Source organism: Silene latifolia, chromosome 3, assembly GCF_048544455.1.
Source record: "Silene latifolia isolate original U9 population chromosome 3, ASM4854445v1, whole genome shotgun sequence".
Lineage (NCBI taxonomy): Eukaryota > Viridiplantae > Streptophyta > Magnoliopsida > Caryophyllales > Caryophyllaceae > Silene > Silene latifolia.
The window spans coordinates 6,521,820-6,537,938 of record NC_133528.1 but is presented as its reverse complement, the minus strand read 5'-3'; the positions used below and the strand labels follow the sequence as shown (position 1 = coordinate 6,537,938).

The 16,119-nt window shown below is 34.9% G+C and overlaps 2 protein-coding genes across 2 annotated transcripts; both read left to right on the top strand.

The window, feature by feature from the left end:
* Nucleotides 1-1,084: 1,084 nt before the first annotated feature.
* On the top strand, nucleotides 1,085-7,365 carry LOC141646970 (3-deoxy-manno-octulosonate cytidylyltransferase, mitochondrial-like). The gene is made up of 9 exons (XM_074454985.1): nucleotides 1,085-1,689; nucleotides 4,524-4,569; nucleotides 4,791-4,877; nucleotides 4,975-5,099; nucleotides 5,867-6,006; nucleotides 6,090-6,141; nucleotides 6,239-6,349; nucleotides 6,535-6,654; nucleotides 7,131-7,365. Exons 1-8 carry the CDS (start codon nucleotides 1,486-1,488, stop codon nucleotides 6,625-6,627), a joined length of 858 nt encoding a protein of 285 aa, XP_074311086.1. The 5' UTR covers nucleotides 1,085-1,485; the 3' UTR covers nucleotides 6,628-6,654; nucleotides 7,131-7,365.
* A 3,401-nt stretch (nucleotides 7,366-10,766) lies between these two features.
* On the top strand, nucleotides 10,767-14,656 carry LOC141646968 (uncharacterized). Its single transcript, XM_074454983.1, has 2 exons — nucleotides 10,767-11,251; nucleotides 14,110-14,656. Exons 1-2 carry the CDS (start codon nucleotides 11,002-11,004, stop codon nucleotides 14,421-14,423), a joined length of 564 nt encoding a protein of 187 aa, XP_074311084.1. The 5' UTR covers nucleotides 10,767-11,001; the 3' UTR covers nucleotides 14,424-14,656.
* The last annotated feature ends 1,463 nt before the right edge of the window (nucleotides 14,657-16,119 follow it).

Sequence of the window (16,119 nt, the reverse complement as noted above, 5' to 3'; positions counted from 1 at the left end):
TGGGAGATGCTGTTGTTTGAAGTTAATGAGGATAGTATTCAAATTATACCTGCCAAATTTAACGCAAATCACACTATTTTTTTTTTATGAAAACAAATCACACTTTGAGGTAAATTTATAATTTTTAACAATTAACAGTTTGGCAGATATAATATATGATTATAATAATATATGGTAATAATATTTTAATATATAGTTTTTCACCTGATTATGACACGTGGCATTCAATACGAAGTATATATCAAGATTTCCTACTACAAAAGAACATTTGGAGTTGCTTATGGTAAAAGAGTAACATTATTGATGTAAGATACCAATAACATTATCAAGTATAAATTAACAATTTAACATAGATAACACCTTTCCTATTATCTTATCCTATCTAATATTCTCTAATAGTTGAAGGATAAATATAAAACCGTAAAAAAGGAAGAAGCGAAAAACGCAACTAAATAAAACAATCAATGGCAAATTGAAAATGAACAATATGATAAACAAAAAAATGACACAATTTTAATTTTTTTCCTTAAATAAAATTTACATAAACGAAGGTAACAAATTTATCCGCCAAATATTGCGATATAAAGTGTAGATTAGACAGAATCTCAACAAATCATGATTTAATTCCAAATTTAATTTAATAATGATAATTTCTCCTATAATCTTTAATCCCTCCAATAAGTTCTCCCTATTATGGAAATAATAATGATTTGAATAGAATATATAATTTGATAAAGAATTCTGGATATTTAATTATTGTGATATTTTTGTTATGCTAATTATTTGATATTATTGTGTGAGATTGTTGCCTTGTATAGCTCTAAGATTTTTGTAACAATAAAAATTTTAGTCGGATTAGTCGAATGAGGGAGATTTGAAGGGGATGATGTTTGGTATTTTAATTATTTTATATCAGTTAGGTAAATTAGCCGAGATTGATGGGTGATATCTTTTTCTAATTGATTAAAATATGGAGTATGTGGAAGATGATTGCTCTTTTCATATCTTAATTTTACACAAGTCATACAAATGTTATTTGAGGCAAGCATCACATACATAAAGATATGTGTGTGATTTGATTAGCTTAAAATGATGAAATAGTTTAACAAATTAAAAAATATAAATTGATTCCATAAATTTCTCCTAAAATATAAAATGACTCCATAAATATCTCCTAAAATCACATCAACATTGTTTCCAAAATTGGGTCGTGATTCATGCAACCAAAAATACACCGAATCATTCATTTCCTATTTAAAATGATTTGCGGCTATCTCTTAGAAATTCTCGCACCTTTTTTTTTGTCAAATGTTTTGTAAACTGTACTGGGCATTTAAGTATGTGGATGACACGTGGCAAGAATTTGAGGTGTGACACGTGACGATTAAAGAGATAGCCGGTTGTTGCTTTAATATAATATATGATATGATTCTCACTTGATCAACATATGAAGTGAGTGGAGTGTTTAGCAATTAGCACACAAAAATGGAGAATCAAATGTCAATAAAATCATGGGTAACATATGGATTACTGATGGGAGTGGCGACGGCGATTGGGGCACACACGTTCTTCCGTCGTAGATCTTCTAAATTCCGATCGCGCGTCGTCGGAATTATACCTGCGCGTTACGCTTCGTCTCGCTTCGAGGGAAAACCTCTTGTTGATATCTTAGGCAAGCCTATGATCCAGGTATTCCTTTCTTTTTTAAAATTTAAAGTTTCATACTTTCGCGCTTTTTCTGAATTGTAATTATTGTTTGGGAATCCCTAGATTAATTGTTTGTTAAATTGGGTTGTTAATTGATGTGATCTTGTACGATGAGTTGTTAGTAAGTGTGAAATTAGCTTATGATCCAGGTTTTCTTTCTTTTGTTATTGAAAGATTCGATCTTTCGCGCTTTCTTGATTAGCTGTTTGTTGTATTGGGGTGATAATTATTGGGATTTTTTGGATGATGGGTTGTTAGTAAGTGTGAAATCAGCTTATGATCCGGGTTTTGTTTCTTTTGTTATTCAAATGATTCAATCTTTGGCACTTTTTTTAGGGTTTGTAATCGTTTTTTCGGAATGCCCAGATTAGTTGTTTGTATATTATTGGGGTGTTAATTGTTGTGGTATTGTGTATAATGGGTTGTTAGTAAATGTGAAATTAGCTTATGATCGAGGTTTTCTTTCCTTTGTTATTGAAATATTCAATCTTTTGCGGTTTGTCTGAATTGTAATTATTAATTGGGAATACCAGATCACTTGTTTGTTGTGATTTTGTATAATGGGTTGTAATAGGTGTGAAATCAAGGCATGATCAATTGTTAATTGGGGTGTTGATTGTTGTAGTTCTTATGATGGGTTGTTAGTAAGTATGAACCGAGCTTATGATCTCGGGTTTAAACTAAAGATTAGTAGGTATGAAATCAGTACATGATTAATTTACTTTGGGGTGATACCTGTTGTAATTCTTATAATGGGTTGTTCGTAAGTATGAAATCGGTTTATGATCCCGGACTTAAATTAGTAAGAATGAAATCAGCTCTTATGATGGGTTGTTAGTTAGTAGAGAGTCAGCTTATGATCCGGGGGTTTAAGATAAAGATTTATATTGGGGTATTGATTGTTGTAGTTCTTATAATGGGGTGTTAATAAGTATGAATTGCACAGATTGATTGTTATTCTGAAGTGGTAATTATCGTAATTCTTGTAATAGGTTGTTAGTAAGCATGAAATCAGCTTATGATCCGGTGTTTAAACTGAAGATTTATGTTGGGGTGTTAGTTGTTGTGATTCTTATAATGGGTTGCTAGTAAGTATGAAGTTCATGGTGTACTGTTATTTTGGGGAGTTAATTGTTACAATTTTTATAATGGGTTCTTAGGAAGTGTTAAGTTAGCATATAAACAGGGTTATAAACTGAAGATTTAGATGTTTGACACAGTATTCGATTTTATAACTTCCATTTCATCATTCTGTTGTGACTTCTTTAGATATGTGAGGGGACTTTTGAAGAAGGGGAAGAAAATGAAGAAATGGAGGGGCAGTAATTATAGTGGTATGGAATGAGAAGACTGAATGTAAAGAAATTATCTCAAGTCGTTGGTTAAGTCGCTTGGCCTTGTCACTATACAGACTGAAAACCCATTTGCACCTAGTGTATTTGCTATAAAGGCTTGATACTGGGTGAGCAAACAGCGCACCACTAGGAAGATTTATTGGTTTAGGTGAACAGGGCGGTTTAGGTTAGAAATAGGATATTTTGTGCCAATATAATCTTTGGGTATGAGAGAGTTGGTATTTGCTCTAGTAGTCACCTGGTTAATGTTGTATGTGCTTAGAAGCGTTTGAAGTTATCTGCTTGTAGAATACGCAGTTGTGGCTATATATTGTTGTCATAGGTGAGATAACTACTAATCTTTTAGTAGTTATCAACAAATGAAGACTGCAATCAGCTCATGATTAATTGTTATTTTGGGTTGTTGATTGTTGTAGTTCTTGTACGGGCTGTTAGTATGAACTGAGCTTATGTTCTCGGGTTTAAACTAAAGATTAGTAGGTATGAAATCAGTTCATGATTAATTGTTACTTTGGGGTGATAATTGTTGTAGTTCTTATACTGGGTTATTAGTTAGTACGAGCTCAGCTTATGTTCTCGGGTTTAACTAAAGATTAGTAAGTATGAAATCAGCTCATGATTAATTGTTATATTGGGGTGTTAAATGTTGTACTTCTTATGATGGGTTGTTAGTAAGTATGAGTTTTAAGTTTATGATCCGGGGGTTTAAGCTAAAGGGATTTATATTAGGGTTTTGATCGTTGTAATTCAATTGGGTGTTAGTAAGTATGAATTGCACAGAATGATTGTTATTCTGGGGTTGTAATTGTCGTAACTCTTGTAATGGGTTGTTTGTAAGTTTGTAATTAGCTTCTGATTGGGAGGGTTTAAACAAAAGATCTATGTTGGTGTGTTAGTTGTTGTAACTCTTATAATGGGTTGTTAGTTAATATGAAGCTCATGGATTAGTTGTTAGGAAGTGTGAAGTTAGCGTATGATCTGGGTTACCAATTGAAGATAGATGTTTGACACAATTTTGATATTGTAACCTTCATTTCACCGCATTCTACGGACTGTTTTAGACATGTGGAGGAAATTTGAAGAAGGGGAGGAAATTTCTGAAATAGTGATTATCATTGTGTTGTAGTTGGCTCGTTATGGAACGATCTTAGGACTGATTGTAAAGGCATTATCTCAGGTCGTTGGTTAAATTCCCCTGGCCTTGTCACTTCTTTGGCGTTGATAAGATAGGACAAATGTTTTGCGTGTGACATTTGATAATTTTATGCGATTTATCATCTATATAAATTTTTCAATGTATTGTTTCAAAATAAGCTGAAGTAGTTTGTGGAAGTCTGTTATATAGAGCATTTTGCTTAGTCACCCTTTTATAAAGTACCAGAGGCCTGTAGGTTCATGTTTAATCAAGAGAAAAAGTTTTAATCATTTCCTTTTCTCTTTGTTTGCTGTTTTCATCCTCAGCGTACATGGGAAAGAGCGAAGTTGGCATCTATGCTGGATCAAGTTGGTAAAGTCTTGAACCTGGGTCCTTGTCCCTCATTTTTAATTTGGTGTCGCATTTTTATGATGGTACTTGAAGGCGTTGCGAGTTACTTTAAACTTCTATTACTAACATGCACCCTCCTTAAAAAATTAGGGAGGAAGGGATCCAGGATGTTCGAAGATGTCACTGTTGGACCAGACTGCTGACCTCGCTTTACTAATTCAATTGATTTCTTCTTCCAACAGTTGTGGCAACAGATGATGATAAAATCGCAAACTGTTGTCGTGGGTTTGGTGCAGACGTGATTATGACTTCAGAATCTTGTCGAAATGGTATGATGTTATTGGGTTACTCTTATAATGCTTGATGTGAGGCGAAATCCGGTTCTTCACCGGGACAGTTTTTAAATTATTCTGCCAATTGTTGTAGGAGCTGAGCGCTGCAGTGAAGCACTTCAGAAGCTTGGCAAGAAGTATGACATTGTTGTCAATATCCAGGGAGACGAGCCTTTGATTGAACCAGAGATAATTGATGGGATTGTTAAAGCATTACAGGTTTGTCTATTACTTTAGCCCTGGATGCCCTTACAATATTTAAAGGGGTCATGATGTTGAATTTTGTAATATACTAACCATCGTATCGAAAGTATTACTCCAAATATGCTGGAGTAGTAGAATAAACTCTGATGAGAGAAGTGTGGGGAAGTGAGCTTCTGATACACCTGCTTTTAAGCATTACAAGTGCTCCTTTTAGAGTTCACAAAATACATTGTTTCTGTTCCCTACCCGACTTTATCTCCATCGTCTTAAAAATTCTCGTGTGTTTCATCTCAAATGCTTTTTATTGCTCCTGTTTTTATTCTTCAGTGCAAACTGCTCTTTTCATTCTCACACTACAAGTGGTATCTTTTGACATATGTCAATGGTTTTTGTTATATTATGAACAGAGGTTGCCTTTTATGAAGCTTTAGATTCCGAAACATTATATTATCCCCTCTTATCGTCTGATTTAGCTAAAAAAATGGTCTAAGCTAGGGACGAGATGCATACTTTCACCTGTCCTGCCACATTATCCTCTATCATCATGCTTGAAAATGTTAATATTTAGACCTCCTTTTGTGAATGATTTTGCTGCATCCTTGTATGTCTGAGTTATGAGGCCGTATTTCTTCTCAGAAGTGTGCAAAGTTGTTACATATTTCGTTAATTTTGTAAGCCAATCACGATCCATTGACCACATTTTTGAATCATTGTGGCCATTTCATTTCTGTCATGCTTGAAAATATCAGTTCTTGACATTTAAAAGAATGCTATTCTTGTAGTGCTCTCCTGATGCTGTCTTCAGCACAGCGGTAACGTCTTTGAAGCCAGAGGATGCATTTGATCCAAATCGCGTGAAATGTGTGATCGATAATCTTGGTTATGCTATCTACTTCTCTAGGGGACTCATCCCCTTTAACAAGTTTGCGTCCTTTTTAAACCTTATTCTTTTCTTTTTACATCCATTTCTTAATCTCGGCTCTAATATTTATCTTCTTTGTGTAGGTCTGGGAAGGTCAATTCAGATTTCCCGTATTTGCTCCATCTAGGAATTCAGGTAAAAGAAACACTAATCCAATAACAGAATCATATTGTCGTTCGTTGGCCTTTTGCCACTTCTTGTCAATGACACCTCTTTGGTCGTTCGTGGACAGAGCTATGATGCAGAATTCCTTAAAATATATTCAGACCTCACACCTACTCCATTACAACTAGAAGAAGATCTCGAACAACTAAAAGTTCTTGAAAATGGCTACAAAATGAAGGTATACTTTTGTTCTGTATTTCATTATTTCTCATTGATTTATTTGAAGACTTGCAGAGTTGGGCTCTTTTTCACACCCTTAATTCCCGTTATCTTTAGATCTTTCTTTGGTGGATTACGTTCTTGCCTCAATTGATTGGTGAAGCGAATAATTAAAAACGAATCTTTATTGTCTTAAATTTGCAGGTTATAAAGGTTGAGCATGAAGCTCATGGTGTCGATGTTCCAGAAGATGTGGAGAAGATAGAAAGATATATGCGTGAGCGGAACTTGTCCTGATCTGTGAGACCCCGCTTGTTATACAAGGTACAAACATTTTACTATATTCGTCGGCTTTCCTTTTAATACAGATACCCACTTAAATAATTATGCTCTTGATTTTGTGTACATCTCCCGCTTATATTTGTTAGTTTGGGGATGGATACGAGAAGACCAACTGATTGCGTGAAATACCCTTGATTTCTGGTTAATTTACCCTTGTGAAATCTCCTAATTACAGACTTACAGTAACATTTTCTGAATGTAGTTTTTGACCACAACTGATGAGGCTTATCATATGGAATATTACTTCAAATGTATTTGTACTTAAAAGTGCAATCAATCTGAAATATCCGATCCGAAATTGTATATTCAGTAAGTCCACAGTTTAGATTAGAATCCGAATTCTGTGTTGGTCCAGTATAAGAAATATAATCAGTTGATTCAATTATTATCCCTGAAGATGGTATGGAGCTCCATTTATTTATTTATTTATTTAACTATGTAATTGCGTGCTGAAATAGGCAAAAAGAAGGGCAGTGCTGAAAAAACACAGGGACAGCAGTGGGTCCATATTCCAATGAACATTTGTAATTTTGTAGAGGTTACTTGTGACAGTATGTAGTCAAAGTAAGAGTTTTGTACTTGCACATTTCTTTACCTAATTCTTTCTGAATCGGTTCACTCTTTTGAATGAATCTCTTCACAACCTTGAATATTTTTGACTTATTAATTCCAGTAACTGCACCTTTGTCTATGTATGTAAAATATCGCAAATCTCGTTTGCAAGTTGTATGTTACGATGAGATAAATGTGACCATTTTATGTTAAAAATCATAAGATGGTCTCGGTTTATTATCAGGTGGCCACTTTTCCTCCGTAATTATTAATGTTTTTAGGTCCAACCGAGTTGAGGGTTTAGTTTGTTTTAACTGAATCAACATGATCCCAAATGATCGAGTTTACCCGACTGTCTCGGGTCAAATAATGCATCATGGTCAAAGTATGTGATCAAGTTGTTTACATTACATCATGGAATCAACGTTACTGACTGACTGACTGTAGGATGGAACTACACACACCTGATCCATCAAATTTATCCTCCTGTTTGATTTGCCATAATAATCTTGTTTCCTCTTCTTTCTACTGTCGTGGAAATAGACATTTACAAGGTGGCAATAGTCTTTTCATGTACATTTTGTTGGCATGTTATTATTAGCGAGTAGCGATTATCTTAAACTTATTTCTCGAACAATACGTAAGAATTTTTTGTTGGTGTCAAATGAGTCGCAATGGTGCCAGCATGTTACAAAGACCTATCGCTAGAAATTTGCATTACGACATTGTATTCAAACAACCAAATTTGAAACTCGAGTCGGAGTACGATCTTTAGAAATTGGAATCAAATTGACTAATTATAGAAAACAAACCCAAGAACAATCTAATTAGTCCAACAATCATGCATGCATGTTACATTTTCCTCCGTCTCAATCATTTGTTTACCTTTGATTAAAATATCTTTTACAATCAATATAAAAGGTAATTAAACAAATGACTGAGACGGAAATAGTACAATGTTGTTCTTATTGATTAAGACTTGAACACTTAAGTAATGGAGGAACAAGAACATGAACTTGTGTTTTGAAAAGCAGGACAAAGTGAGAATCAAAGGAGAAGTAGAGAAATCCACCAGTTGAATGTGTGACATATGATCCATAGCTCTTCCCTACTATACAATGCCATACCGCCCCGTATCTTGTATCGAACTCCTGCATATATTATATATGATCATATTATGAGACGATATTGGTCGCATTTATAACTTAAGATGGAAATTCTCGGGACTAATATTTTTTTTATTTCTGAAAAAAAAATCGAGAAATACTTGCTTAAAATATTTTCTGGGAGGAAATTTTGAAATATTAAGCTAATCGATTAATTGAGTGAAATAGAGGAAGTATCGGTCTTCTGTTAAACTCGTTAGATTATTCTTAATGGTCATTCCTAACTCTGTCACTGAAACATTATAGTAACACGGTACGTAGAACAAGTGCATGAATGACGTACCTTTTTAAGAGCAAAAGCTAATTGGGACGGGTTAAGACGAGTCGAATTGAGAGATAAAGCATCAATGAAAGATTTTGTAAGGTAAAGGGCACGTTCTTGCATGGTGAAAGGCATGTCAACTGATCTTAATTGAGCTTTTACTTGTATTGCTAAACTTGCCATTTTCGCTTCTTCGTCGACTACTTCTAACTTCGATTTCATCTTAGGATTATTATTTTTTGTGTATGATATTTCATGTTTTCTTACTCGGGTTTTTGGGAATGTCTCTTTGTGTGACATTATTGTGGTTTTTTGAGTTGAATAATTGAGAGTTTTTAAAAAAATGGAAGGTTTGATTTGTGGAGTGGAGGGATGGTGGGTGTAGGGTTATAACTTATAATGTTACATAAATGTTGAGTTAGTGACAAGAGTCACAAGACTATGACCCAAGATCAACATGGGAAATGTACACGACTTCTCTTGTGTTGACTACTTGAGGTAATTTGTAGGAAGGAAATTATTATTTGGGTTGGTATCCTATGGAAATTAATCATGGGTGGAGATGTTCTTTTTGTTGTCACCATTATTAAGGATAATAAATTAATAGAAATGGATTATGGATTTGAATTTAATTTATTGGAGGCAAGAAAAAAGATAAAAACGACAATTTGATAAGTGATTATTATTATTATTATTAAAATTATGTTTACCTATAGGAAAATGAAAGGGCGTTACCAGGTGACATCTAATTTGGACGTCACCCTCTTACATGGGGTGAGTGGAGAACCCTTCAATTAAGAATGCATGTGAGAGGGTGACACCCTATTACTGTCCCTATCTATATGTTTATTTGATCATGGTTTAATATTTAAAAATTATTTTTGATTCATAACTTATTTTATTAAACCCACCTTAAAATTTTCATCTTTATCAATAGTTCAAGTCCCACATTTCACCCATTTTAACTCCACTTCTATCTTATCCCACCCAAATTTTAAAACTACTCCCTTCATTTTCTTATTTTTACCCCATTTGCTTTATTGCGGTCTCCAAGATGACACCTTGACCGTATTTTTCGATGTTTATATGTTATTTTTTTTGCTTGAAATATTTTTTCGTGAAAAAATGTCTTGATATTAATTGTAAATGTTTTAGTTTTATAAATAAATAGTTTTTATTATCCAACTTATTGACGGTTAAAGTTCAGAAATTTTGACATCCAAAAAGCAAATGGAGTGAAAATAATAAAATGGAGGGAGTAATTTAATTAACCAACAAGATCAATAAATACATGACACATATGCGGGTGGAGAAAGGGTGGATGTGGGTGGGAAGAGGACCCAAACGCATGAAGAGAAAAAGGATTAACATTGGATACATTAATTCTTATATGCAACAATTTACATAAATGTTAATGTTAAACCCTTGTTATCTTACAAAATCCCCCATATAAAAGAAATTGAATAACTATGGAGTATGATATTTTTATTCGACAACTGTGAATGTTTATATTACAGTTTTTACAATATTTTTGCATAAAACTGTTTTACATGAGATTTTCTTCATTGAATAATCACTAATCAGATTTAACATTGGGCAATCAGATCGGGTTAACCTCTTAAGACAAACATTGCAAAACAGACCAATCTTTGTTTAAGTTATTCTTAACTTAAAATGACTCTCACAACGGATTATAATAAAAATGGAAATGAAAGGAGCTTGTGAGACCTATTCGAAATAGATTGCTTAAGTTTTTTCCTAGTTTTGTTATTCTTTTTTTTTTTTCTTCTCAACTATCCTATTTAACCTACTTTATCCTTTAAATTCAAAATCGATATGTCTATCTTAGATAAAAATTTGTGACGAGACCCAAGATGTGTGAGTCTAGTGGAATTCCAGGGTAACCTCAAAGCCTCCTAAGGAGGAATTGCGAGGTCCTGGGTTCGATTCCCTAGATGAACACTTTCCTGGACTGACGCCGGAGAGAGGAATAATCCCCATGGGAAAGAACTCACAGAGTACAGGCGCCAGCGGTGGGGTCACTCAGATCAGGGAGGATCCAACCTCCTCGTCATCAAAAAAAAAAAAAAAAAAAAAAAAAAAAAGAAAAAAAAAAAAAATTGTGACGAGATTTAGATTGGATAATCGGATTAAATTGGATAATTGGGATTAAATTAAGTGAGATTAAAAAGAGTTAAATAAGGAAAACACAGATTACATGACCTTTGATCCAGTACCACAATTCCACCATACTCTCCATCATTTCACTAATCTCAACAACCACGTCATCTAACTCTTCTTATATTCTCTCTCCTCTAACTCCTCCTTCTCTCTCTTCAACTACCACCAATGGCGACTGTTCTCGAATCCCTAACCATCCCACGCGCCACCGCTACCGCTGCAGTAGTCCCACGCGCCGCCGCTTTCTCCTTTTCTTCGTCTTCTTGCTCCGTCAAATTCTCCGAGTTCAACGGACTCACACTCACTTCCGCCGCCTTGACTCGCTCCGTCGACTCAATCTCCCTCACGCGCCGTCGTCTTCGCCGTCGTGACTCCGTTTTCCGTGTCTCTGCTGAGAGCTCCGACACCACACTCCAATGTAATACTCTTCGTCTTCTCATTTTCACTTTATATTATTCGATTTTTTTTGCTGTTGTTAGGTTGTGATTGATCTTTACAATTATGCGTTGATTTTTGCTGTGTTTTATTCCGATTCGCTGTGAATTGTGATGGATATGTTGTAAGAAATTATTCGAATTTTGCGCGCTGATATTAGTTTTTCGATTATGATTCGTTGTGTTTTATTCCGATTGTTCGCTTCCTCACCTTCTTTTATTTATAATTTCTGATATATTATGAGTAATTCGATTTTTATTGCTGTTTTAGGTTGTTACTAGTCTTACAAATATGCTGTGATTTTTGCTGTGTTTTGTTCCCATTCGTTGTGATTAATACGGAGTACTCGATCTTTGCACGTTGTTAATAGTCTTATGAATATGATTTGTAGTGTTTTTGTTCCGATTATTCGCTTCTTTCTCCTCGTCTCACTTGTGTTTTTGAATATGATGGGGAGTAATTTGATTTTTGTTGCTATTTTAGGTTGTCATTCGTCTTGCCAATATGCTATGAATGCCTATGATTGTTTGCTTTGTTTTGTTCCGATTCATAAATATGAAAAGTATTTCACCTTGAAATTTAACAAATTCAATGAAAAAAAGTGATGCATGAAACATATATTACTCTCTAATTTTTTTCAAGAGTTTTGATGGCGCTGTGTTTCTTCGACAGCTTGTAAACATCTTAGGTTATAGTTTACTTGTCTGACACCATAAGGTGGCGAGCGAGACGAGACTACTAGACTTTAGGTTTGGTCTCTTTTGTGAATGTAAGGTCATTTACTGAATTTTGCTTGTGTGGAAGTGATCTATGTAGAGGATTGATGACAGGCAGAAATAATTTGATTAGGTTATCCGGACGGTGTTGTAGATTGGATTTTTCAGAACTATATGTGTGAGAAATGTATCAAGGATGGTGATGTTGCCGCTATTAGTAAGATCTAAGCATATGCTTGCACATCATGTTTACTCTGTATGTCTTAAAGGGAGTTCCAGTTTAGAATGGTTTGTACTTTTGAAGATTTGAAGTAATGTGTTTGATTAGTGAAAAGGAAGATCGACTTGGATATCGTAGATGGAAAAGTTGAAATGTGACTAATTGACCTTAATGTTTCCGTTCTAGAAATGACCCAACATTTTATTTTTTACAAGTTAAAAGTTTTTTAAATTGGACTGGAGGACGTAGTTCATAAATGTTGGGAGTCTTGAGACCTTAGAAATAGTCTCCATTTTTTTTTGCATTGTGCACTTCTTTTTGGCTTATTTTTCGATGATGGTAATAGAACAAGGGAAGTGTAATGAACTTGTGAAAGAAAGCTTGTGGTAGATTGTACTATACATTTCGAAGGCATTATGGCGTCTCTAGATTCTTGTGCTTTTATTTCATGAATTCTCATATCCTTGTGTAAAAATGTAAACATAGTGAGTATTTTTTGTACGTAGGAGTAACCCTCTTGGTGTCCCTTAATTAATATATATCTTATCAAATAAAATAAACATAGCGAGTTGGCATCATGACAAAAAAGATTGTGGAACAAGAAACAACCCCATGTGGCGTATGTGGATTGGAATACTTACTCCGAAACATATTGGTTGTTTGTAACTCTCACTTAATATGAGAGTAAATAACTTCTTAGTATAGGGTATGTTGGTGAAAGTGTGAGACTATTATCATCTCTCTTATTTATAAGTGTGTCTGTTGCATCCTACCAAAAAATCATTGTTGTTAACGCTGTAGTAGGTTTACTTGTAAGACACTTTTAATTTCGTGCTCTTATCCTACGGTTTCCAGAACAACTTAACATCTATAGAGGCCGTTGCTTGCTGCAGATATGTTTTATGCTAGATGCAAGATGGAAAATTTTGATATGGTGTTTGTGTGAGGATGGATGTTCAATCTCTCTTTTTCCATGAAGTTGATCTTATGTTGGATAACTTTGAACATTTTCCTCTGGGTATATTTAATTAGAATCATAGTTTTTTTTCCCAGTTTCAATTATGGTGTCTGATGTGAGCATTTACAGTTTCAAGTTGGTTGAAAGCTTAAGAGATGAAAGCTTATTCTTGTTAGTTGCTCTGGTTGATTTTGGACTGTTTGTTCTAAGGTCTATTTAAACCCCCTTCCTTCCCGAGAAATCAATAAAAAGCTGTAGAACTTCAATTTGGCAGTGGACACTTGATCAATTCTCTGTTAACGTCTTGCCTTCTCTATTGATCCTCCAAATGATGTGACTGAATGGATAATTTTAACGGAAGTTGTGAACCCACCTGCTAGCTCACTGTTGGGTCAAATAAGTGGTGGATTTCTGGATGGTTTGGTTAGCAGTTCATAAGTCTTGTTCAATAAGTTATTCTTTGTATTTTTCGTGAGGTTTCCTTTCTTTAGTGATTGTTTCTTGGAAATGCGGGAGAGACGTTTTACATGACGCTTTTGAGTTGACATCCTAGGTTCTGTGAAGTTATGGCAATTGTTTTACACAAAATCTCATTTGTGACGGCACGTATCCGTCACTTTGGAGTGACGGATACCATTTTCCCTCACAAATGACCCAAATAGAGGAGAGAGGGAAGCACATGGGGGTGCCCCACCTTGTCCCCCCTATCCGTTTTGTGAGTGACATTATCCGTCACTTGCTCCGACCCGTCTTCAGCAAGACTAATTGGTTGTTTTATGGAGCCAATGTGTACACCGTTTCTTACTTGTCCAGTCATTTTTTTCTTACATGCTTGATAACCATGTTAGTAAATACGGAGTATTAGTGTCCTTTACCGTCTTTTTGTCTGGTCTCTATTGAGCATCACTGACTCTAAGCTGAACGTCCTTTGACATGGAAAAATGCAGTGCCTACACTGTCTGAAGCTGAATGGAAATCACTGGTCCTAGAATCAGAACTTCCTGTAATGGTTGAATTCTGGGCTCCATGGTGTGGGCCTTGTCGGATGGTCCAGCCTATGATCGATGAGTTAGCTCAGCAGTATGCCGGGAAGCTCAAGGTTTACAAGGTTAACACTGACGAGTGTCCCACTATTGCATCTGATTATGGTATCCGAAGCATTCCCACAGTCATAATTTTCAAGAACGGCGAGAAGAAAGAAGCAGTTATTGGTGCTGTCCCGAAAACTACATTAACCACTAGCATCGAGAAGTTCTTATAAAGATGGTACGTAGCCGATGCCTCTAGATTCAAAAAGCTATTCTAGTTTTTTTTTTTTTTTTTTTTTTTTTTCCACTTTAGGTGTCGTATAATCATGTGCTGCGACAATAAGCTTCATGTCCTGTACAGTTAATACTATTTTGATTTTAATTCCTCTTCTCATGAAAGATAATGTTGAATGTTGTCATTTCTGGGTAATTTTCTTTGTATAGTTACGGTGGTGTTACTGCCTTACTGGTTGGAAAAATTGTTCAAAATTGTTCCGATTATGTACGAGTCATCTCTACTTCTCTTTGAAAGAAATTCTAGAGGTTGATTACTGGTGTTCAAAGTTTTTTCTTTTGATGGGGATGAATTTAAAGTCTTTGCAAGTGTATGAGTCCCCTCGACTCGACTCTCTCAGAAAGAGATTCTAGTTGTTTCGACATATTCATTACTTCTGCTATTATTGGTTAACGAGTTATTCAAGTGTATTCTTACTTCAAAAGTGATTGATTGTAATAATAGTGGAAATGGATCCTCTCCATTTCCTTTCTCTCCATTTCCTCTCACAATCTCTTTAAAATAATAATTTCCCCTTTCACCTTCATTTTCCTTTATCTTTATGCGTAAATTTAGAACCGTTAGATGTTGTGCACATGCGATCCGCACCGTTAATAGGAACTTGCCTCTCCATTTCTTTTTAGGAAATGGAGAGGAAATGGGCTCAATAATAGTTGGCTTCTCAGTTCCGCACCTTCATTTTTTGGTTCACTGATAATCATAACCTATATCAAGACAAGCTGGTTTAAGATATCAAGACACTTGGGTAAAACGGTTTTATACAAATCGTAGTATTATACGGAGTATAAGTTTTTGTATTTTAGCCACGAGTCGTCGGTTGAGGTTTCTCTTTTGAATTGTGTTTGCGTGTGGTAAGATGCTGACAGGAATATAGAAGTTGGTGGCACGATGGAATGGGATTCTTGTGTATTTTAAGATTATTTTAATGACTGAATGCTTAAATAATCAGCGAAGAAAATGGAATTGGCCACTCGTGTTTGCGTGGTGGTTTAATAAGACATTAAGACCGTCTTACTGTATGAGTCGATATTTTTACTGATTAAAACACTTAATTTTGTATAAAATGACGGTCTTATATGGTAAGTCGATCTTACTGGTTTAATAAGACTATCTTACAATATAAATCGGTGTTCATATATAAAATGACGGTCTTATAAGTCGGTCTTACACGATAATTAGTGCAAGTACAAATGCTACCTACTTTGGCTGATATATACTTTCTCCATTTCAATCAATTTTATATACAGTATTTGATTAAAATATAACTCATACATATTCAACAAATGTATAGAAATGATTGGAATGGAGGAAGTACTCGACTACTCGTAATGGACTACTAATGGAGCAGCCGACATTCTGTGAACTTGACAATTTGTAAATGTATTATCTTCGATTTGTTTTTCCGATGTATTCTTACTTCAAAAGAGCTACTTCGTAGTTCGTACAGCTAAAACAAAGCCATAAAGGTAACGTATGATGTTCCTAAGCCAATGTACTTGGATAATTATTCCGGTCCAAGCCACCACATAACCACTGGTCACTAGTACCTGTTCTCGTGTCACTCTTCACCATTGCGACAATAACCACCGTCGAAGATCTAAACATAGAGTATAAGACACCGAAATAAAAAGTCA